Below are 22821 nucleotides of genomic sequence, written 5' to 3' on the forward strand. Positions count from 1 at the left end.
ACTGCATGCAAACTAGAGAGGATATGCGGCTACATCTATAGATAGGAGTGTTCCCATCCACCCTACCCTAACTCCTACATTTTTTTAAATGGACAAAGACAGAAAGAAACACAAGAAGGAAAAGTGAGGAGGAGTTCAAGAATGTAACAGGGAATAGATAAATAAATTGATCTTCACTAAACTACATCAAAACAAACATTTCATTAGCTGCAGTATTCCTAATGCCTTTTGTGAGACCATGATTTTGTTTTGTTGAGGCATCACTTGAGCGATGGGAAACTAAAATTGCACATATTAAAGAGCATATTTCAGTAAAAGTATCCAGTGTTCCGTTAAACTCCCCCCACCCCCCCAGTCACTGTCTCCATTGGGTTATAGAGTTTGCAGGTGAAATCCTGCCCTCATTGAAGTCAATGGCAAAACTCCTCACTGGTGCCGGCATTCCACTCTCTGTATGTCCCCAGACAAAAAACGTTAGGCTAGAGTTAAGGTTGGGGATACGTATCAGCAACTTAAGGGCACCCAAGCAACCTTCACTCTGCCATGTAGTGATGCCATGCAATGACTATATGATTATGATTAAAGTGTTTTAGTGTTTGTGGTCCCAAATTAGATTAAACTGCTCTTTAAAGACGCATTTGATTTTTTTCCCCCTCATAGTAGAGTTAAAGTTGTTTGGATGATTTAACGGTGCATTTTTGACTTTAGCATGTTTGGATTTTTTTCTTAGTGTAACATTAACATTGAATTTCCTGGGTCTATAATGTTTGGTTTGGGGATAATTTTGGATAATTACAGCATTCCTGTAATGCTTTTATCTGTAAATTACATATATTAGTAATTTAAAGGTAAAAGCATTTTACCCTTACATTATAGGGATGCTATAATTATATATAATGTTAATTTAACCATTCCATGAGGAATGGGTGGGTCAGCTTTTGTGGCCCGCATCATGCGGGAGGTCAGACTAGATGATCATAATGGTCCCTTCTGACCTTAGAGTCTATGAGTCTATGAACCTGGTTTTCTATATCTTCAAGTTTCTGTGATCAAATTCCTACCTGTTAGGAGCAGGAGGCTAGTAAAGACTCTTTGCTTTTGTCCTTCTAGTTTCAGAGAGACCTCGGAGGCTGCAGGAGGCTGGCCTGTTACCCAGCTTGAATTTAAGGCCCTGAGTTGCAGCCCCAGTACAGTAGTTTGAAAACCCATTTTGTGATTTGAACAAATTATGTCTGGAAGTGACTGAGAGAGAATAAACCTGGATCCCAATATGTCAGTGTTACAGAACTGCTCTGTACTGCTCGTCTCCAGCAGCTCTGGGCCGCTCATTAAGCAGACAGATCTATTTTATAACTGGCCCTTTCCTTGGACACCTCCTGTGAGCTTTCAGGCTTTTTTCAAAGCTTCTTTGTTCCCCCTTCAGTGCTCGTTTTCTGCTCCTGTTTCTTTCTAAGCAGGCTATTGGTTTGTGTGTGGTTGTTCTGAACTCTGGTAGCTGCAGCCGTTACATAAGACAGAATAAAGGGAATAGTCCTCGTCTGACCTAACCCACCCTGAACAGAACAATAGCACAACTGTCACCCTTGGGCCCAGGTGCATTCGCCTGGCAGGAAGGAATCTTTTTTTCCAGGCTTGAGCTGTTTATGTAACTTTGTGTAGCAGCAAGAAAGCCCACAAGCACTGATCAGAGCTGAGTGCCCAGAGAGAGCAAGAGGCAGAATTTAAGCATCCTTGATAAACAGATCTACCAGACTAAGGAAACTGCTAGTGTCAAAGGATGGAAAAAAGCAGAACAGTTTGTCACTAAGGGGCACAGTCCCCTCTGGCACATACAATCTGGACTGTACAGTTCTGGTTTCAATCCAAACCTACCTGCACAGGCTCTGAATCGATCCCTGTCTTTTATTTTATTATTATTAATAGTGGATCAAATCCTGAGGCCCTTATTCAGCTATTATTCAGTCCTTAGGCAAAAACACTTAGAAGCCATAAACTTTGCCTGGGTGATAGCTGAGTATAAACTGAGTATGGGCCCAAGATTCAACCCTAAAATGACAATTAATAATCACAGAGTCATAGAAATATAAACCTGGAAAGAACCTGGATACGTCCTCTAGTCCAGTTCCCTGCACTGAGGCAGGACCAAAGAGACCATCTCTGACAGGTGTTTGTCTAACCTGCTCTTAAAAACCTCCAGTGACGGAGATTCCACAACCTCCCTGGGCAATTTATTCCAGTGCTTAACCACCCTGACAGGAAGTTTTTTCTGATGTCTAATCTAAATCTCCCTTGCTGCAAGTTAAGCCAATTGCTTCTTGCCTTTCCACAGTGGTTCAGGAGAACAATTTATCACCCTCCTCTTTATAACAGCCTTTTACTATGGTTATTGTGTCCCCACCCCCTCAGGCTTCTCCAGATTAAACAAATCCAGTTTTTTCATCTTTCCCTGTAGGTCATCTTTCTAGACCTTTAGTCATTTTTGTTGCTCTCCTCTGGACTTTCTCCAATTTCTCCACATCTTTCCTGAAGTGTGGGGTCCAGAACTGGACACAGCACTCCAGATGAGGCCTTATCAGTGCTGAATAGAGCGGAAGAATTACTTCTTGTGTCTTGCTTACAACACTCCTGGTAATACAGCCCAGAATGACGTTTGCTCTTTTTGCAACAGTGTTACACTGTTGACTCATATTTAGTTTGTGATCCACTATGACATCCAGATCCATTTCTGCAGGATTCCTTCCTAGGCCGTCATTTCCCATCTTGTAATTGTGCAATTGATTGTTCCTTCCTAAGTGGAGCACTTTGCATTTGTCCTGTTTATTTCAGAGCTTTTCTCCAGTTTGTTACGAGCATTTTGGATTCTAATCCTGTCCTCCAAAGTGCATGCAACCCCTCCCAGCTTGGTATCTTCCACCAACTGTGTAAGTGTACTCGCTATCTGTTATCCAAATCATTGATGAAGATATTGACTAGAACTGGACCCAGGACAGATCTCTGTGGGATCCCACTCGATATGCCCTTCCAGCTTGACTGAACCATTGAAAACCACACTCTGAGTATGGTTTTCCAATCATTTGCGCATGCACCTTATAGTAGGTTCGTCTAGGCTGTATTTCCCTAGTTTGTTTATGAGAACATCCTGGGAGATAGTCTACTGCTTCCCCCCCATCCACATGGCTTGTTACTCTGTCATAGAAAGCTAGTAGGGTGAGTTGACATCATTTGTACTTATTACTTATCATCTTATTCTCTGCCAGGTGCTTACAAATAATACTTTGCCTTTGCAGAGCACTTCCTCCCAAGGATCCTAAAGCGCGTTAGAAATGGGAGCAGTTTAGCCCCGCAGTCCCCTTGCGAGGTAGAGTGTATTATTAGCCCCTTTGTACAGATGGGAATTCGAGGTCTGTAGAAATAACTGCCCAAGGTCACATAAGGCACAGAAAATAGCACCCAGGAGTCCTTACTCCCAGGCCCTTGCGTTGACCACTAACCTTCTAACCTAGTCCTGCCCGGGGAAGGTCGCGTACCGAGCCCTATTTCAGTAACCCACCCAGTCCTTTGCTGCCAGTAGGAGGCCTTTGGGTGATATCATGCGTCACCAACTCACAAGTGAAGGGCACGTTTCTTTCTCAGGAACGTTGCTAAGACATTGTATATGTGTCACTCCCACCACTCAGCCTCCTTCTCCCTTCCTCTTGCTACTGTATAGCTGTATCTCCAGACAAGGGGCTGGCTTAGTCATGTATGCGCATTTCCAGTAAGATATCTATGACATAGCCATGGGGATTGATGCATGGCCCCATCAGGTATGGTCAAAGACAACCAAGCCAGGGTTGCTCTTTGCGGTCAACAGTGATTCAGACTTTAGCTTCTTCCTGTGCTTTTAAAAATGTCGATTAGCCACTAACAATAAGAAATGTATCGAATATGGCCAGGAGAGGCCGTTGCCCAGCAGCACGACTGGCTGTAGCATCCAGACGTTCCATTAACTTGAAGGGACGTTCCATGGAAAAGTGCTACTGGAGCCCGTCACAGCAGCACTGAGGAGCTAAACCTTGGCAATGGCCACTCTGTGTGGCAGACAGGCAACAAGATTGGCTAGCGATCAGAGCAAGGACCGAGACCTGGAGGGTGGGTTGAATCCTTCAGCCAGTGTGCTAGCAGAATGAGTCAGAGGCAGAACCTCCCCCAAAACTGAGCCCTCCTGCGTAAATAACAATACAACACAAATCATGGTGTGTATCTGTGTCAAAACCAGGCTATTGGGGGAAGGAGAGACCTTGGTTTTTGGCAGTGTTAATTTTTGGTCTGGCACACAAACACTACAATGACAAGAGCAGTATAAATGCTTACATAGGCCTAGCTCTAGTTCATTCATCTATATTTGCTGCAAAGAGATTGTAGTCTCCAGACTAGGATACTTTGCATTCCCCGCATCGAGCCTGGGGAATGTTCCATGCAGCCTGTTCTGAGCAGGAGCGTGACTATTCAGACAAACATCTGTGCTCAAGAGTTGTTGTTATTTGTCCTCACTATCCTGGAACCATTGTCTTTGGCTGCTTACATACCTTCGGATGAGAACTGAGTTACCTCCTAAAGCTAAAAGAAGAACAGGAGTACTTGTGGCACCTTAGAGACTAACAAATGATCTCTGGCCAAGTTGGAGAGCACCCTATTCCCACCTGCTCCTGCTTTCCTGGCTCTCCTCCCCCGTCCAACATCATGCTGTGCAGGAGGGAGGTGATAAATGCACAGCGAATGTGGCACATGCTTTGCTTTGATGCCCCCACAAAATGTTCATTTTTGATGAGCTGATTGCATCACCAATACATAGCAGCGTTCTCATTAACCGTCTGGCGGAATGGCTTGTCTGTGAGCACTGCCTGGGATTGGTGCTGCAGATGTGGAATACAGGCAATGCAGACGCTTCTCAGAAGCTGGTTCCTCTAATTGGACTATTTCCCAAAGCATACTCCTGTTCCTCCTGGTCCTGCTAGAGCGTCTAACGAAGGCTTGTCCCTCCTGCTGTTGAATCATCCTTTGTCCTTTCTCAGACATGGATTTTGAAAGCTATAGAACGCTTACAACTCCAGTTCAGTTTAATCTTTGCATTTTCATTGCCAGAGCTCATTAGAGACCATAAAAAAAGCCTGGAAAACTTCACCCAGTTTCAGAGTTTGAAGAGTCGGATTCTTCTCTCTGTTCTACCCGTGACATCAGTGCAGCTACTCCAGAGTTATGCTGGTATAAATCAGAGCAGAATCTGGCCCTAAATACTTATGACATCTTCAGCAGTGAACTGATGTCACACTGAGCCACTGCTGGACAGCCCTGGCTCTCCTGCCAGAGAGGAGCCCCAATGAACCCATCAGACTCCCAGCCCTGAACCCTGCCACCCCCCCCCACCCCCGCCCCCAGTTCTGTGCTTGCAGCAGTCTTGGTTCCTGTTGTCCTGAGATATCTGATAACAAGGGGACGAAAGGAGAGTTTCATGTCTGTCCTGGACCAGCCAGTTGTCCACTCACATTCAGAGTGCCGATTCTTAGCCAGGATCTGCTGTGAGCTGCTTTCAGCAAGGTCAGTGTATGACAAATAAGAACTATTCTGGGGCTCAGCTGAACACTCCGAGAGGTTGATTTACTTTCTTTATACTGAGACAGAGTTGGCTAGAGGATATGAATGGATAAGTAACAAGGTCCCTCCAAAACCTGCCACTGCCTTGGTTTCCCCTTAGGGTATGTCTGCACTGGCAGTGCATGTGTGATTGTAGCACAGGTACCCATGCTAACAGCACAGGTAACAGTAACACGTGTGGCATGGGCTGGCATCCTGAGTACATACCCAGGTCCCTGGTAGACTTGTACTTCATTTGCCATGTGACCCAATCCTACGTGTCAGCCACTCAGCAGCTCCCAGCGCTGTCAGTGACTTAGCCGGAGAACAACTAAAGTCCAAACAAACTCAACACACATCATCCACCGTTCTGCCAGCGTACCTGGGCTCAGCTCCCTTCCTCCTCCTCTCCTTCCCAGGGCTCACCACATCACCTTGCTAGGCAGCTGCACAAATAGTCCCTTTGTCCTCCCCGTAATAGCAGGGGTTGCTGTACCCCCGGGTCCCAGCCCTGGGAATCCTAAACAGCCAGGCTGCCTGCCCCATAATCCAGCACTACCCTGTCTTCTCCCTGGGCCTTCTCCTAGACCCTCCAGCCTCGGCCTCCTTTTCCTCGCCAGGCCTGCTCTTCCCAGAGCCTGCCTCATCCGCGTCTCTCCTTTGCTCACTGGCTGCGCCTGTCCCCAGCTGGCCTGGTTTAGTCACGTTTCTACCCTTAATTCCCTTCCTGTGACCGGCTGCACAGCTTTAGTGCATGTGTTCTTGGCTCCCACTAATGGTTGGTCCCAGCAACTACGAGCGTTTGCTACTCGCCTCTAAAGCAGTGGCCAGGGCTGGGGCTTTTGGTGCTGACGGTCCCAGTGCTCCTCCCCGTCTGGAGGACAGACTCCCCGCTGCTGCTCTGTTTTGCACTCTGCGGACATGCACTGATTTCTGAATGATCTGGGTTATCCCAGTGCTTTGTGAATCGACCCCGAGCCCCGGGATCCCTTCCTGGATCACGACACGGGCAGGCTCGCCTTCGCCCGAATCCCAGCGGTCTGATCTCGGCCGAGCCTAGAGGAGAGCTGCCTCAGCGGCCAGGCACCCGCCATGGGCTCAGTGCGGTGCTCAGCTCTGCAGCTCTCTTTCCAGAGGCTGAGTCTCACCCTGCTGGTCAGCCACGCTGCGCCTGCTTTCCTGTCCACCTCAGTGGGGCTGAGGACGAGCCCTGCTCTTTCCAGTCATCCCTACCAGTCGAGACGAGGCGTCTGCTTCTGCATCGTGACTGATTGCTCCAGCCCTGATCCCCATCTGGCCACTGTGCGCGCACGTCCAGTGAATGCATCGTTGCCTGCTGCCCCGATTGCTCCCCCATGCTGCGACACTCCTTTCTTAGCTTTGTCCTTTAAAGAGGGACATTCACATTGAGACAGAGTCGGAACCAAGGTGCCTTTCCCAGCCTCATCTCACACTGAAGTCCCGTGCCCGCGTAACGCCACCGCTCCATGCCTCCCCCCTCCCCCAGCATCTGGGCGAATACGTTAGCAATATGCAACATAAAGTTTGGTTTCTCACAGGCTTGGCTGCTCCCATGGGCACAGGGCTGTCCCAAGTCCTCTGTGTCTCTACAAAGCCACTCTCCCCTCCCCTGGTGCATGGGGGGGGAACCACTTAGCCCTTTCCTAGCTCGCTTTTGTCACACCACTGCCAACTCTGGTACGTCCGTGTGCTGGGGTGGGACGTGGCCCATCACCGCCGGTACAGCCGTGTGCTGGGGGCGGGATGCAGCCCATCACTGCCGGTACGTCCATTTGCTCAGGGTGAGTCGTAGCCCATCACCGCCGGTACATCCGTGTGCTGGGGCAGGACGTGGCCCGTCACCCACGGTACGTCCGTGTGCGGGGGCGGGACGTGGCCCGTCACCGCCAGTGCGGCCCTGTGCTGGGGGCGGGACGCGGCGCGTCACCTATGGTACGTTAGTGTGCTGGGGGCAGGACATGGCCCATCACCTGCGGTACGTCCGTGTGCTGGGGGCAGGATGCAGCCTGTCACCACCGGTACGTCCGTGTGCTCAGGGTGAGACATAGCCCTTCACCGCCGGTACGTCTGTGTGCTGGGGGCGGGATGCGGCCCGTCACCCACGGTACGTTCATGTGCTGGGGCGGGATGTGGCCCATCACCGCCGGTATGTCCGTGTGCTGGGGGCGGGACGCGGCCCGTCACCCACGGTACGTTCATGTGCTGGGGGCGAGACGCGGCCCCTCACCGCCAGTACGTCCGTGTGCTGGGGGCGGGACGCGGCCCGTCACCCACGGTATGTTCATGTGCTGGGGGTGAGACGCGGCCCCTCACCACCGGTACATCCTTTTGCTGGGCGCGGGGGGCAGCCCCTCATTGCCGGTACGTCTGTGTGCTGGGGGCGGAAAGTGGCCCATCACCGCTGGTCCGTCCGTGTGCTCAGGGTGGGACGTAGCCCCATCACTGCCGGTACGTCCGTGTGCTGGGGGCGGGATGCAGCCCGTCACTGCCTATACATCCGTGTGCTGGGGGCAGGATATGGCCCGTCACTGCCGGTACGTGTGTGTGCTGGGGGCGGGATGCGGCCCGTCACCCGCGGTATGTCCGTGTGCTGGGGGTGGGATGCAGCCCGTCACCGCCGGTACGTCCATGTGCTCAGGGTGAGACGTAGCCCCATCATTGCCGGTACGTCCGTGTGCTGGGGGCGGGATGCGGCCCGTCACCGCCGGTACGTCCGTGTGCTCAGGGTGAGACGTAGCCCCATCACTGCTGGTACATCCGTGTGCTGGGGGCGGGATGTGGCCCGTCACCCGCGGTACGTCCGTGTGCTGGGGGCGGGATGCAGCCCGTCACCGCCGGTATGTCCATGTGCTCAGGGTGAGATGTAGCCCCATCACTGCTGGTACGTCCGTGTGCTGGGGGCGGGATATGGCCTGTAGAATTCCGCATGGTCTCATCTTCCCAGTTGTTTGTCGTTCCCTGAGCTGTGTCTGTAGCCCCCGTCCTGCAGTCTGCGGCTTCCTCATGCCTCCCCTCGGACCGTACGTGCTCTCACACTCTGTGTCCCAGGGATCTGCTCGTGAACTGTTGTCGTGCTATGTCACTGCAGCTTAACAGCGCGTATGCCCTTCTTTCCCCTGCCGTGCGCCTCACGTCTCAGCCTGACTCGGGAATCCTTCAAGGGCGTTTTGTAGCTTGGTGGTTACAAACACTAGACCTGATCTTTTGCCCTCAGTAGCCATGATTCATCTTACCTTCTGGCTGTGTGAATTGCTTCCCAAGTTTGTCATCTGCCTCTGGGCCTCGGAGGCCCAGCTCTGGATTGCAGGCGGATTGGTTGGCCATGGTGTGCGATACTGAACTGGGGCTCTCCGTCACACGATTCACTGCATGTAGCTGCTTTCCCTGCATTCCAGCGGGTCTGTTCTCTCGTCCGGCTGAGGCTGGAGGGAGTCTATCATGTCGGATGAGCCTCAGCTCTGCATCACAATTACTTCCCTGTCCCTATGACCCCCTGGCTAAATAGCATCAGAATCTGGGTGTTTGGCAGCGAGAGTCAGCTCTCCCAGCTGCTGACATGTCCCCGGTTCCTCCTTTTTCACAATCTCGGTGAGTGAGTGAGAGCTGGTGGATCTGCCCTGAGCCAGCCACGGTGCAGATGGGCACGGTGCAGATGGGCACGGTGCAGATGGGCACAGTGCAGGCTTCCCCCAGACCTCTGCCAGGAGCTCAGGCTGTCTGACGCGATTGCCACTGAGCACAATGGGTTCAGTGCATGCCTGCTCGCCCTGCCACTCTAGCACTGGTCTCGGTTGTTCCAGTTCCAGGGCTCTCCAGGAACCTGTCTCCCGGTGCATTCTGGGAGATATTTAAAGCCCACCAGTCCCCTCTGGGGCAGTAGAGGGAGGACTAGTGGACTGGGTTCAACTTGTCCATGTCCACACTGGCACTAAACTGGGTCGAGTTTAAACCGAACAGCTTCCTAAACCTGCTGAGAGCTAGTTACCCCAGCTGGCTCTCCGAATGCTTGTAAACTTCTTTATACTCTTTTGTGTGAGGACGCGAGGTGTTTTGCACACTCTAGGGGGTTAGACTGGTTCCAAATGGCCAATGTCTTATTGCAGCCAGGGCTGTAGGGGTGTTGTGCAGGTTAATAATGGACGTGGGGTGTTTTCCGCACGTACGTGTTGAATGGATTGCTTCCCTTCACCCAAGAGGGGGCGTTTCAAGGGATGCTGGATAAAGCACTTGGGGATGGAAGATACCCCTATATACAAAGTTATTATTATCTAGTATGATCACAGTGGAAAGGCCACTTTCTCCACATGGCCATGGAACGTGCTCTGGACTGCCGCCCAACACACTTCCCAGCCTGCTGCACTTCGTCTTCATCAGCACGTGGGGGTGACTGTTCTCCTGTGCTACCCAAATTGCTCTGTTGCTTGTGTTACAAACACTGCTTGGTTGGTTTAAAACCAGGGCTGCTTCCCCTTCGGTGTCTGTCACTGACCCACGAGCTGTGGAATCAGTGTGCTCCTGTTGAATGATGGCTGAACACCCGTCTCAATAGTAATAAAACACCGCGTCCATTTAGCAGACGGAAGGCAGGAGTTCAGGCAGCAGTTGGGTCGGTCGTTCCAGTCCAGTGAAGCCACCCTGCTCTGACTGTAACGGAGGCACCTTGGAAGGCTCTCAGCTCTGGCGCACACCTTGACTCCCTGCCATGCAAGAATGGGTTGACACTCAGCCTTCTCCCTTCTGTTCCCTGCATGCCGTGCCAGGCAGAGACGCTTCAGAGAACACGCCCTGCTCTCATTCCCGGGGCTGCTTCGCTTGCCTGACGAGAGTCAGCAGGATTAACTGTGGGAAGAAATTCATCCCACGGCCATGCACGGACTTCGATTAGGTTTGCAACTGGTGGGAGGTGTTTCTTGTAGCTCCAAAACATGGGACCGCGCTCAGTGATGGCGTAAGCTGGGCAGCTTGATTGGCAGCTCTGAATTCAGCCCTATGACTTCTCATTGCCAGAGATAAGTAACTCAACTCCTGGAGGTTTGGCATGGGCGCCTGGGACGCTATCCTCAGATTAGTCACATGTACGCCAAGATCCCGCCTCTAACTAGGACTCATGGGCCCTGCGTTCGGCTGCTCAGTTTGGCGCTTTGTCTTCACATGCTTTACTTAGCTGCCTTGGGCCAAGGGCAGCTCCTTTGTACGCCAGTGCAAGCCCTTTGCCTTGGTGTAGTCAATGCTTTAGCGAGCCAGTTTAAAGGCCCAAGTACAGAACCTGGATGTCCCATTTGAAAGGTCCATGTTTGAAAATCCAGCTCAGAGCATGTACATTCTAGCTGCTCTAGCTCCCGCTCACCATCCAACTCATGCACCAGCTGAAATCAGCGGAGAGGCTCCTTCTAAGGGTCTCCAGCTTTGAGCTCACCACAGGGAGAGGCTGGAGGACAGGTGTTCTCAAGCGTGAGCCCAAGCTCTGGAATTCATTTTCCAGTTTGTTCCAGCAAAGCGCAGGCTTGCTGACCTTCTGAGCAGGCTTGGGGCTAATCTCACCACTCGGCCTTACTCCGGGGACTCGGTGTTGTTCCTCTTGTGGACTGGGGGTTGATTTGGAGTTGACATTTGTCACTATTTATCATCTCCTTTGTCCAGATGTACACAGAGAGAGCTGCCACACACCTGTGTTGTCAGTCGGTAAATACTGTGCTTTAGAGGATGGACAGGTCATGGAACTGCCTCCAGAAAGGGAGACCCTGGGCAGAGACAGTCGCCTCCCCACACAGTCCCGAAGCACAGGGTAACTGGCATATGCCTCACAATATCTGGGGCATGACTCCCTGTGTCGATGTAAGGATACAAACTCGTGGACAGAGTGTCTTAGCACTGGAATTACAGCCACCACTCAGCCCTTCCCAGGGCTTGGCCACTTCATAGAATCATAGACTATCAGGGTTGGAAGGGACCTCAGGAGGTCATCTAGTCCAACCCCCTGCTCAAAGCAGGACCAATCCCCAACTAAATCATCCCAGTCAGGGCTTTGTCAAGCCTGACCTTAAAAACCTCCAAGGAAGGAGATTCCACCACCTCCCCAGGTAACCCATTCCAGTGCTTCGCCACCCTCCTAGTGAAAAAGTTTTTCCTAATATCCAAGCTAGACCACCCCCACTGCAACTTGAGACCATTGCTCCTTGTTCTGTCATCTGCTACCACTGAGAACAGTCTAGATCCATCCTCTTTGGAACCCCCTTTCAGGTAGTTGAAAGCAGCTATCAAATCCCCCCTCATTCTTCTCTTCTGCAGACTAAATAATCCCAGTTCCTTCAGCCTCTCCTCATAAGTCATGTGGTCCACCCCCTAATCATTTTTGTTGCCCTCCGCTGGACTCTTTCTAATTTTTCCACATCCTTCTTGTAGGGTGGGGCCCAAAACTTGACACAGTACTCCAGGTGAGACCTCACCAATGTCGAATAGAGGGGAATGATCACATCCCTCAATCTGCTGGCAGTGCCCCTACTTATACAGCCCAAAATGCCGTTAGCCTTTTTGGCAACAAGAGCACACTGTTGACTCATATCCAGCTTCTCGTCCACTGTAACCCCTTGGTCCATTTCTGCAGAACTGCTGCCTAGCCATTCTGTCCCTAGTCTGTAGCATGCATGGGATTCTTCCATTCTAAGTGCAAGACTCTGCACCTGTCCTTGTTAAACCTCATCAGATTTATTTTGGCCCAATCCTCTAATTTGTCTAGATCTCTCTGTATCCGATCCCTACCCTCCAGTGTATCTACCACGCCTCCCAGTTTAGTGTCATCTGCAAACTTGCTGAGGGTGCAGTCCACGCCATCCTCCAGATCATTAATGAAGATATTGAACAAAATCGGCCCCCAGACCAACCCTTGGGGCACTCCACTTGATACCGGCTGCCAACTAGACATGGAGCCATTGATCACTACCCATTGAGCCCGACGATCTAGCCAGCTTTCTATCCACCTTGTAGTCCATTCACCCAGCCCATACTCCTTTAACTTGCTGGCAGGAATATTGTGGGAGACCGTATCAAAAGCTTTGCTAAAGTCAAGGAACAACACTTGGGCTCATGCTGAGTAGAACGGGATCACTTCACTCTTTGCGGGGCTGTCTTTTGTAACGTTACGCTTCTTAAAAAAAATAGAATTGCTTGAAAATCAATGGGACAGAGTGTCCCTGCTCCTGGGGATGTGACGGGGGATGGACGGAGAGTTCCTGCTCCTGTGGGGACAGGGACAGAACACGTCTACTCACAGGGCTGTGGGGAATGGGAGGCACACCTGCAGCCACTGTGCAGGGGAAATGAAGTGCACATGCACCAGCGGGAGGGGGATGAGGACGGAGTGCAGCTGCACCCGAGGGTGGGACGTACACCAGTGGGAGGGGGATGAGGACAGAGTGCAGCTGCACCCGAGGGTGGGACGTGCACCAGGGGGAGGAGGATGAGGACGGAGTGCAGCTGCACCCGGGGGTGGGACGTGCACCAGGGGGAGGAGGATGAGGACGGAGTGCAGCTGCACCCGGGGGTGGGACGTGCACCAGGGGGAGGAGGATGAGGACGGAGTGCAGCTGCACCCGGGGGTGGGACGTGCACCAGGGGGAGGAGGATGAGGACGGAGTGCAGCTGCACCCGGGGGTGGGATGTGCACCAGCAGGAGGAGGATGAGGACGAAGTGCAGCTGCACCCGAGGGGGGGACGTACACTAGAGGGAGGAGGATGAGGACGGAGTGCAGCTGCACCCAAGGGGGGGACGTTAACCAGTGGGAGGGGGATGAGGACGGAGTGCAGCTGCACCCGAGGGGGGGACGTGCACCAGGGGGAGGAGGATGAGGACAGAGTGCAGCTGCACCCGGGGGTGGGACGTGCACCAGCGGGAGGGGGATGAGGATGAAGTGCAGCTGCACCCGAGGGTGGGATGTGCACCAGGGGGAGGGGGATGAGGACGGAGTGCAGCTGCACCCGAGGGGGGGATATGCACCAGGGGGAGGGAGATGAGGACGGAGTGCAGCTGCACCCGAGGGGGGGACATGCACCAGGGGGAGGGAGATGAGGACGGAGTGCAGCTGCACCCGAGGGGGGGACATGCACCAGGGGGAGGGGGATGAGGACGGAGTGCAGCTGCACTCGAGAGATGATGGGGGACAGGGTGCACTTACTTCTGGGGGCATCGTTGGGCACACAGCTGACAACTGCTCAGACCCAGCCCAAAGCCATAGCTGTGTGGCAGGGGTCACTGTTTGGTGTCGTTGGGGTGCAGTGGGGGCCTTCCCTGGTGTAGCAGAGCAATGCCTCGCGGACTTGGTGTTGCCCCGGGTGGGTGGGCGCAATGTTGGGAAGTGACGCGGTGATGCCTGCAGCTCAGGGCTCTGGACCTGCCCTCCAAGCTCAGCTTGCAAGGCAGATCCAAGGGGCAGGAATTGTGGCCAGGATGGTGACCGTGTGGAGCCGAGGCAGTGCAGCACGACTATCTTTAGTGGGCCCGTGGTCCGTAACACAGGGTCTGTAAATGGGGGGGGGGGCATAGCTGAGCTGCAGATACTCCAAAACCAGCCCTGGAACCTCTGCCGTGTCAGGGCTGTTCTCCGTTTCGCCCTTCGACTTCTTGTGGATGTTTTGCTGATGTCTCTGATCCCTGCTTAGAGCCTCTTGATCCCCCAACTTGTGCTTGACTCCACCTGCCTAGGGAAGGGAGAATGGCACATTTTAAAGAAACTCATCACATTACCCTCATCACTCATTGCTTGTTTAAAATCCCACAATGTTTTTAAGATACAAAAATAATCCCCATTTCCGTTGCATTTCAGTGATGTTGAACATACTCCCCTTGTGCAGTGAACTGCCGGTTTTGTTGTTGTTGTTGTAAATATGAAATGGATATTTCCTTACATGGTAACATTCATGGAAGTCGTCCTTCCCTCCCCAAAAGGTCACCTGCCTGAGGCCTGGGCGGGAGCACTCAAAGCCCCGCACAATGTATAACCTCCGCTTTCGGCTTGCAGCAAGCCAGCACTGTGCTACCTGTGTGGCACTGACTGAGGACAGGACGCTGGAGGCAAGAGTTGGTTATAAAAACAGATTAAAACTGTGGATAGGAGTCTTGTGTAAAACTATAATTAAGCAGCCAAAAAAGAATCTGAAGAGCAACTAGCATGAGACACAAAAACTAACAGCAGTTTTTTTAAGTACCTCAAAAGCAGGAAGCCTGCCAGTCGGTGGGGCCACTGGACGATGGAGGTGCTAAGGAAGCACTCAAGGACGACCAGGCCATTGCAGAGAAGCTCAATGCATTCTTTGCATTGGTCTTCACTGCAGAGGATGTGAGGCAGATTCCCCCTGAGCCGTTCTTTTTAAGTGACAAAACTGTCCCAGACTGAGATGTCAGTAGAGGAGGTTCTGGAACAAATGGATCAATTAAACAGTAATAAGTCACCAGAAGCAGATCGGATTCACCCAAGAGTTCTGAAAAAACTCAAATATGAAATTGCAGAACTACTAACTGTGATATGTAACCTATCATTTCAATCAGCTCCTCCCCGCACCTCCCAATGAGCTGTTTCCTGGAGTGCAGGAGGCTCTGGGGGGGAAATGGGGGAGGAGCGAGGGCATGGCAGGCTCAGGGGAGGGGGCGGAAAGGGGTGGAGTGGGGGCAGAGCCAGGGGTTGAGCAGTGAGCACCCCCCGGCACACTGGAAAGTTGGAGCCTGTAGCTCCAGTCCCGGAGTCGGTGCCTATACAAGGACCCGCATATTAACTTCTGAAGAGCCGCGTGTGGCTGCAGAGCACCAGGTTGGCCACTCCTGGAATAAATGGTCAGTTTTCACAGTGTAGAAAGATAACGAGTGGAGTCCCCCAAGGAGCCGTACTGGGACTAATACTGTTCAACATGTTCATAAATGATCTAGCAAACGGGGTAAACTGTGAGGTGGCAAAGTTTGCAGATGATACAAAATTACTCAAGTTGGCTAAGTCCAAAGCTGACTGCGAAGAGTTACTAAGGGATCTCACAGAACTGGGTGACTGGGCAACAAAATGGCAGATGAAATTCAATGCTGATAAATGCAAAGTAATGGACATTGGAAAACATAATCCCAACTAGACATATACAATGATGGGGTCTAAATTAGCTGTTACCACTCAAGAAAGAGATCTGGGAGTCATTGTGGATAGTTCTCTGAAGACGTCTGTTCCATGTGCAGCAGGAGTAAAAAAAGCTAATGTTAGGAATCGTTAGGAAAGGGATAGATAATAAGAAAGAAAAAATCATATTACCACTATATAAATCCAAGGTATGTCCACACCTTGAATAGTGCCTGCAGTTTTTGTTGCCCTATCTTAAAAAAGATAAATTAGAATTGGAAGCGGTACAGAAAAGGGCAACAAAAATGATTAGGGGCATGGAGCAACTTCCATATGAGAAGAGATTAATAAGACTGGGACTGTTCATTTTAGAAGAGAGATGACTAAGGGGGGATATGTTCGAGGTCTATAAAATCAGGACTGGTGTGGAGAAAGTGAAGAATGGTTGTTTTCCCCTTCACATAACACAAGAACCAGGAGTTCTTAATAGGCAGCAGGTTTAAATCAAAATAAGGAGTACGTCTTTACACAACACTCAATCAGCCTGTGGAAGTCTTTGCCAGGGGATGTTGTGAAGGCCAAAAGTATAACAGGGTTCAAAAAATAATTAGAGAAGTTCATGGAGGTTAGGTTCATCACTGGCTATTAGCCAAAATGGTCAGAGATGTAACTCCATGGTCTGCGTGTCCCTAAATCTCTGACAGACAGAAGCTGGGACTGGATGACGGGGGATGGATCACTCGATACATTGCCCTGTTCTGTTCATTCCCTCTGAAGCATCTGGCACCAGCCACTGTCAGAGACAGGACACTGGGCTAGATGGACCATTGATCTGACCCACTATGGCCATTTTTATGTTATTATGTAAGTTTTTGAGACTTAACCCTTAGGGAATAGCTCATCCTTATTAAATGCATTAGGGCTTTATATGGAAATCACTCTGAGCCCTGTAGTATTCAGTGAGGAGTGCTCTCCTTTCTGGAGAACTTTGAAAACCTCCTGTACTCCCCGTCTACAGGATTACGTAGGCTGGTTTCAAGGGGCTATAGAAAGGCTGTTATTCTATCCTGAGTGTCTAGGACCTTTCCATGTGGGTGAAACTTGAAACCACCCAGAACAGAATCATTTTCCTTATGAAAGAGAGGCGTTTCGGCGCTCCCGGCGGGTGCGTCTACACAGCATTTTGGAGCAAGCCGCCCAGCCCAGGTCGATAAGTTGATGGGCTCAGACTCGTGCTCTAAAAATAGCTGGCTAGTCAGTGCTTGGAGCTGAGGCTGGAGCTCGGGCTCGGACCCCAGCTGCCTCCCAAGGCTTCAGAGCCTGAGCTGCAGCCCAAGCCGTGAGTCCAAATCGCTGGCTACAGCACGAGCCTGCTCGCCCCGTCTGTGCACCCCCTGGGAAGCTCGCTCCAAAATGGGGTGTAGACGCACCCGCAGTGGTTCCGTCTGTCCCAGGGTCACACCGCTGGAGGCACAAATTCTGATCCAAACTGCGCATTTCTGCTGATGTCCCATGTGGTTTGGCTAATCACAGTCCAGGGTGTGATGATGGGAACTGGGGTGGGGGGACTTGGCCCTGTGTGACTCTAGCTCTCCTGAGCCCTGCATGGCAGTCAGCCTCTATAGCCTAGTGAGGTCACTGGGAGTTTTCCTGCTGACATCTCTGAGCTTTGGATCAGATCATTACAATGTTGTTCTTGTTTGGCGGCAGGAGACTGGCCACTCCTGGCCTAAACTCACCCCAGTGCTTAGGTATTCGCCCTGGCCTTGTTACTCCCTGTGCCTGGTGCTGCTCCTCCCGCAGCGTGGCGGTCTCGGGGAGCTGGGAATGTAAGGAAAGAGCACCCAGACATGCGGGGCTGCCTGGGGACGCTGGCTGGCTGCTCTTTTCACAGACAGACATGCTCTGCACTGACTCTTGGCTCCAGGAGGATTGAAAGCAGCTAGGAAGCAGGAGGGGGAATAGGTGCTCTGTGTGTGGAGCAGAGAGGGAAGAGCTGTCCCCAAGGGCAGGGTGCAGGCACTTGCTCCCTCAGCCCCAGCCCAACGGCTGCAAGAGCCGGCACTCAGCACAAGCGAGGAGCCCTTCATTCACTTCCACTACACAGCCTGACTTCAGGGTTTAGTACAGTCCGGTGGTAACCATGGAAACCGTTTTTCTCTCCACCTCCCGCTCCCCCCTTTCCAGATGACTCGGGTGATGAGGAACCAGCCTCGCAGTCTGACAAGAGCGAGCTGCACAGCACTCTGAAAAGCCTCGCCAGTAAGCTGGAGGATCTAAGCACGTGCAATGACCTTATTGCCAAGCACGGGGCAGCTCTCCAGAGGTCCCTGAGTGAGCTGGAGAACCTGAAGCTGCCTGCCGAGAGCGGGGAGAAGATCAAAGCCGTCAATGAGCGAGCCACCCTCTTCCGGATCACCTCCAATGCTATGATCAATGTAAGTGCTCGGTCGCTTTGAGTTCTCGTGGAAATCCTGGCAGTAGCAGGGATGTGGGCAGGGGCTTGGCTTGCCCGCGGTGTGTGTAACTCCTCACCGGTCCCTGCACGCAGTGAATAGCTGCGTGCCAGGTAAACGCCGTGCATGAGGGTGCGTGTGCTCCACGGTTCTGTTCAGAAGAGGACAAGGAGGCATTCACTCCCCACGGTCTGCTGCTCTCCTTCCCTTTGTCTTCATTCCCATCCTCCCCCAGTACGTGAAGTGTCTTTCCCCCCTCCCTGGCCCCGTTTCCTCTCCATGCTTTTCACACAGGAGGAGGGAATGGCGAAGGCTTTCGTGTTGGATTAGTGTTGGGATGGGCGCTCCGGGAGCGGTTTGGAGTTTAGTTAAGGCTCGGGTGCCATTTATTCCGGCTACACAGCAGTTAACAAGCCAGAGAGGATTCAAACTTGACAAGGCACAGCAGAGAGACGAGAAGCCGGGCTGCTTAATGGTCTGTAGTGTAATGTGTTCATGGACCCATTCGGAACGGCTGTGACAGCGACTAGATAAGCTAAGTCTGCACAAACCACTTATGGGAGAGGCGTCTCCAAAATGTCCTAGTGGTCAGCCACCGGCTGGAATTAGAACTGGCTCGCTAGCCATTCTGTGGGGAGCAGGTAGCTTGCTACCTGGCTAGCACAGCAGGTCGGGGCTGATGTACCGTGGGTTCATTCCCACTGCAGATTCAGATCCTCAGCTGGCATAAATGCATATTGACTTCAGAGGAGTGCCAAAGCATACACCAGCTGGGGATCTAGCCCTTAGCATTTAAATGCCAGGACATTTTGCTTCCTTTATGGAATTTTTGCATATTTTGGGCACCTGGAGCAGAGGTGCCCAAATGCACGGCTGTGGCTTCTCCTTGTTTATTTATTGCAGGTCATGTCCTCCTAACCAGCCAATCAGTGTTCACACACCCCACCGCACCCTGCAGGACAGTGCAGAGCTCTTATTTTGTGGTTGTCCTGCATCTTGGGGAATTCTGATCGGCTGCCTTCATGGTGAAACGTTCTCTGATGGTCGGGGTAGGGTGACCAGACAGCAAATGTGAAAAAATCGGGACAGGGGGTGGGGGGTAATAGGAGCCTATATAAGAAAAAGACCCAAAAATCAGGACTGTCCCTATAAAATCGGGATATCTGGTCACCTTAGGTGGGGGGGGGAGGGGTGTGGTTATTTTTTCCTGCAGGGAGGAAGGGGCAAAAATTCCATAAAGGAAGCAAAATGTTAACGGTAAAGAGGGGAATGATTGATAATGAATGAATGCAGCCTGGTGGAGATCCCGATCCTGGTACTGAATGAATGATGCATGGCGGTGCATAGCCAGCACCTCTCCTAGGCAGTCAGGGCACTAGAGAATTCCACCTGGTCCAGTGTCAAGAATTAAAGTGTTCACCAGCCACCCCAATCAAAGGCTAACCCCTCCTCCCTTACCCCACTCAACCTACCACCCCAGGAAAAGGCTGGGGAAAGAAGCTTTGCAGTGTCCTTCCCCTTCTTCTCAGCAGGGGCACTACACCTGTTCAGCTTTGCTGGGTGCTACCTTCAACCACACCTTACCTTTTCGTGGTGCTCTTGCACCTTAAGATGTATCTTGACAGTGAGTAATCATTTATGGTGTTATCCTGCCCAGCCTATCAGAGGGGCAGTGTGCTCCAGGTGACAAGACAGCAGGCTTGGAATCGGGAGATCTGGATTTTATGTCCTGCTCTAATATTGACTCACTGTATGATCTTGGGCCACTCTGTGCCTCAGTTTCCCCATTGTCAACATGGGGGTAATGACACTGACCCTCCCATGAGATCTGCAGATGAAAAGCACGGTGAGCCAGAGTCTACTACCCTCCCTCACACTGTGTGTCACAGGACCCTGCACAGCGTCAGGGTGTCAGAATCTGGTCCTGTACAAGTATAAATTATTACCAAAGAAAAGTACAGAACCAAAACATCTCCTCGCAACAGATGAAGGTAAAGTGCCGATGTGACCATGCTGATTGTTTTAGGTCTGTCAGCTGCCTCTGATACCACTGACTTCAAGGTAGTGTGTGGCCATTGATACCACCGACTGCGAGGTAGAGCGTGGCCATCGATACCACCGACTGCGAGGTAGAATGTGGCCATTGATGCCACCGACTGCGAGGTAGAGCGTGGCCATTGATGCCACCGACTGCGAGGTAGAGCGTGGCCATTGATGCCACCGACTGCGAGGTAGAACATGGTCATTGATACCACCGACTGCGAGGTAGAGCGTGGCCATTAATACCACCGACTGCGAGGTAGAGCGTGGCCATTAATACCACCGACTGCGAGGTAGAGCGTGGCCATCGATGCCACCGACTGCGAGGTAGAACGTGGCCATCGATACCACCGACTGCGAGGTAGAGCGTGGCCATTGATGCCACCGACTGCGAGGTAGAACGTGGTCATTGATACCACTGACTGCGAGGTAGAGAGCGGCCATTGATGCCACCAACTGTGAGGTAGAACGTGGCCATTGATACCACCGACTGCGAGGTATTTTTCATGTGCCTGTGATCCCTGGCAGGCGTAAATGGAGCCACCCTGGCGTGACTCCACCCCTTTGTCTACGAGAGGTCCCAGACATAAGCTGTGGGCAGTTCTCGCCAGTGGGGTTCTGCAGGGTCTCATGCTGTCAGCCCCCATTCAGAGTGCACATGAAGCCATGAGGAGGTTTAATGAGTAGGGGTCGGCTGTGGTGGTTTTAGTGTGCTGAGGACACGCAGTCCTCTCGCGCTCTCCTTGCTGTGCAATGACTGTCCCGGGGAATGATGTAGGAGGTAGCTGGCTGAGCCTCAGGCCAGGAATGACTGAACTGATGGTAGCAGACTGGAAGGTGCAATGAGCAGTTGGCAGAGACTCAAGGAGCAGCCTCCCCTGAGGGAATACCCCTCCCATTTGTTTCCCTCAGTCACAGTTTAGGATTGTTGGTCGATCCAGGGCTGCTCCTAAATGCTCCAGCAGCGTCTGTGGCCGAGTGCTTTTTTCCTTGTGTGTCTAGTGAAGAGCACATGGCCTTTGTCCACCTGAGATTAACTTGCTGCCACGTGCTCGACGTGGGGCTACAACTTGGACCATCTGAGAGCTGATGCTCGGGCAGAATGTGGCAGCTGCCTTTGCTAAGCAGAAGTTGATATCATGAGCACATTATGCCAGCGCTCCGGAATCAGCATTAGCTGCCAGTTGGCTTCCAGGTGGCGTTTAAGGGGTTAGGTTGGGCTTGCAAAGTCCTATATAATTTGAGCCCAGATTAGTTTAGAGATTCCTTTCCCCTCTTTACTGCTCCCCTTGTTGTCTGTGGAGGCGCTGGTTTATATGGGAGAGGTTCTGAATTCTGAAACTTGCTCCCCACTTTGGTCCATTGTTTATTGGTAAAGCACGTTGCAGAGCTCTCTTGCTCGAGTGTTTGGGTTGGAGTGGTGGGAGGTCTGGGCTTTGTGCTTTTAGTCAGGAGTACAGCCAGCATGGGCTACATCGCATTGTATAACGTGTATTTGTGGGTTTTATCTGGTTGGGTCTGATCTGATTGTGTGAATGGCGCGAGAGCCATGGAGAGGAATGTCCAACAAGCAGAAACAAAATAGATACATAGATAAAATAGTATTGCTGCCCTCTGTCTGTAAGCTTGCTGTGCACTCCTCAGGGAGGTGGGGTCAACTGAGCATGTTCCAGACATGCTGGTGTGACAGATTTCTGTTACCAATCTGCCTGAGGTGTCAGGTGATCAGGCTGAGGCCGCAGGATCTTTAGGGGAGGAGATAACCGAGCTCACCAAGTGTCTACGTTTTAAAGCTTTATTTATAACAGCAGAGAGTGCTGGGGATCCCCCATGTCACTCAGAGGAAGGAAGAGAGCGTTAGTGCCCCAAGCCCTGACCCACTTTCATACTCACACCCGCACTACCAAAGGCTGGCCAAGCCTGGGTGTAACGTAAGAAGAAGAGGGGGAGGGGTGAACGGGAGTTCTTGTCCCGTGCATGGGTCGTCCAGGGTCCACTGTTAATCTCTGACTTGCTTTGGCTCTCAGGAGGGTTTTTAAGTCCTGGGTTCTTTTGGGGGTGTTTTGTTCGGGGATCTCTGCTCCTGGTGCTCTTTGTACCAGTCCAAACCGGCTTTCTGTGGCCTTCTCAGCTTTCCCAAACCACAGCAGCTCCAGGGATGCGAGACTTTGTTTTCCCCTTCGCCGTCTCATTTGTTTTTGCAGTCCCTGCAGTCCTGCTCAGTTCAGTTCTTCTTTTCTCATGGCTGATGGGGTTGGGGAAGATAGGCTTGTCGAGCACCGTGACTTTGGACTGGGGCCAGCGTCTTATCTTCGGACTGAGCTAGCTGAAGCATCGAGTTAACCCGTTCTCTGCTCTCTTCCTCCCCCTTCGGCCTTTCGCAACCTGCGAAGGAATCTTCCACTCCACACTCACACCTTTAATCCTTTAACCCTTCCCAAAATGCCTTGTGAGGGAGGGGGCCGTGGGGATGTGACACTGGGCCCCATGCAGCTCTGCCTTCCTCTCGGGTAAACTGGGAGTGACTCCCCTGCCTTCGATGGCATTTCTTTGGGTTTACACTGGGGTAAAGGAGGGCAGAATTTGGCTCTCTTTGTCCC

At 51.9% G+C, this 22821-nt stretch overlaps 1 protein-coding gene across 1 annotated transcript in view; it reads left to right on the top strand.

The window, feature by feature from the left end:
* Nucleotides 1-22821, top strand: part of OSBP2 (oxysterol binding protein 2) — a 367014-nt gene that overhangs the window by 217770 nt on the left and 126423 nt on the right. Inside the window, exon 3 of the mRNA XM_054006309.1 lies at nucleotides 17913-18163. Within this exon, the coding sequence (XP_053862284.1) occupies nucleotides 17913-18163 (251 nt within the window). The remainder of the gene's footprint in view (nucleotides 1-17912; nucleotides 18164-22821) is intronic.

This window comes from Malaclemys terrapin, chromosome 16 (assembly GCF_027887155.1).
Source record: "Malaclemys terrapin pileata isolate rMalTer1 chromosome 16, rMalTer1.hap1, whole genome shotgun sequence".
In the NCBI taxonomy this organism is placed as follows: Eukaryota; Metazoa; Chordata; order Testudines; family Emydidae; genus Malaclemys; species Malaclemys terrapin.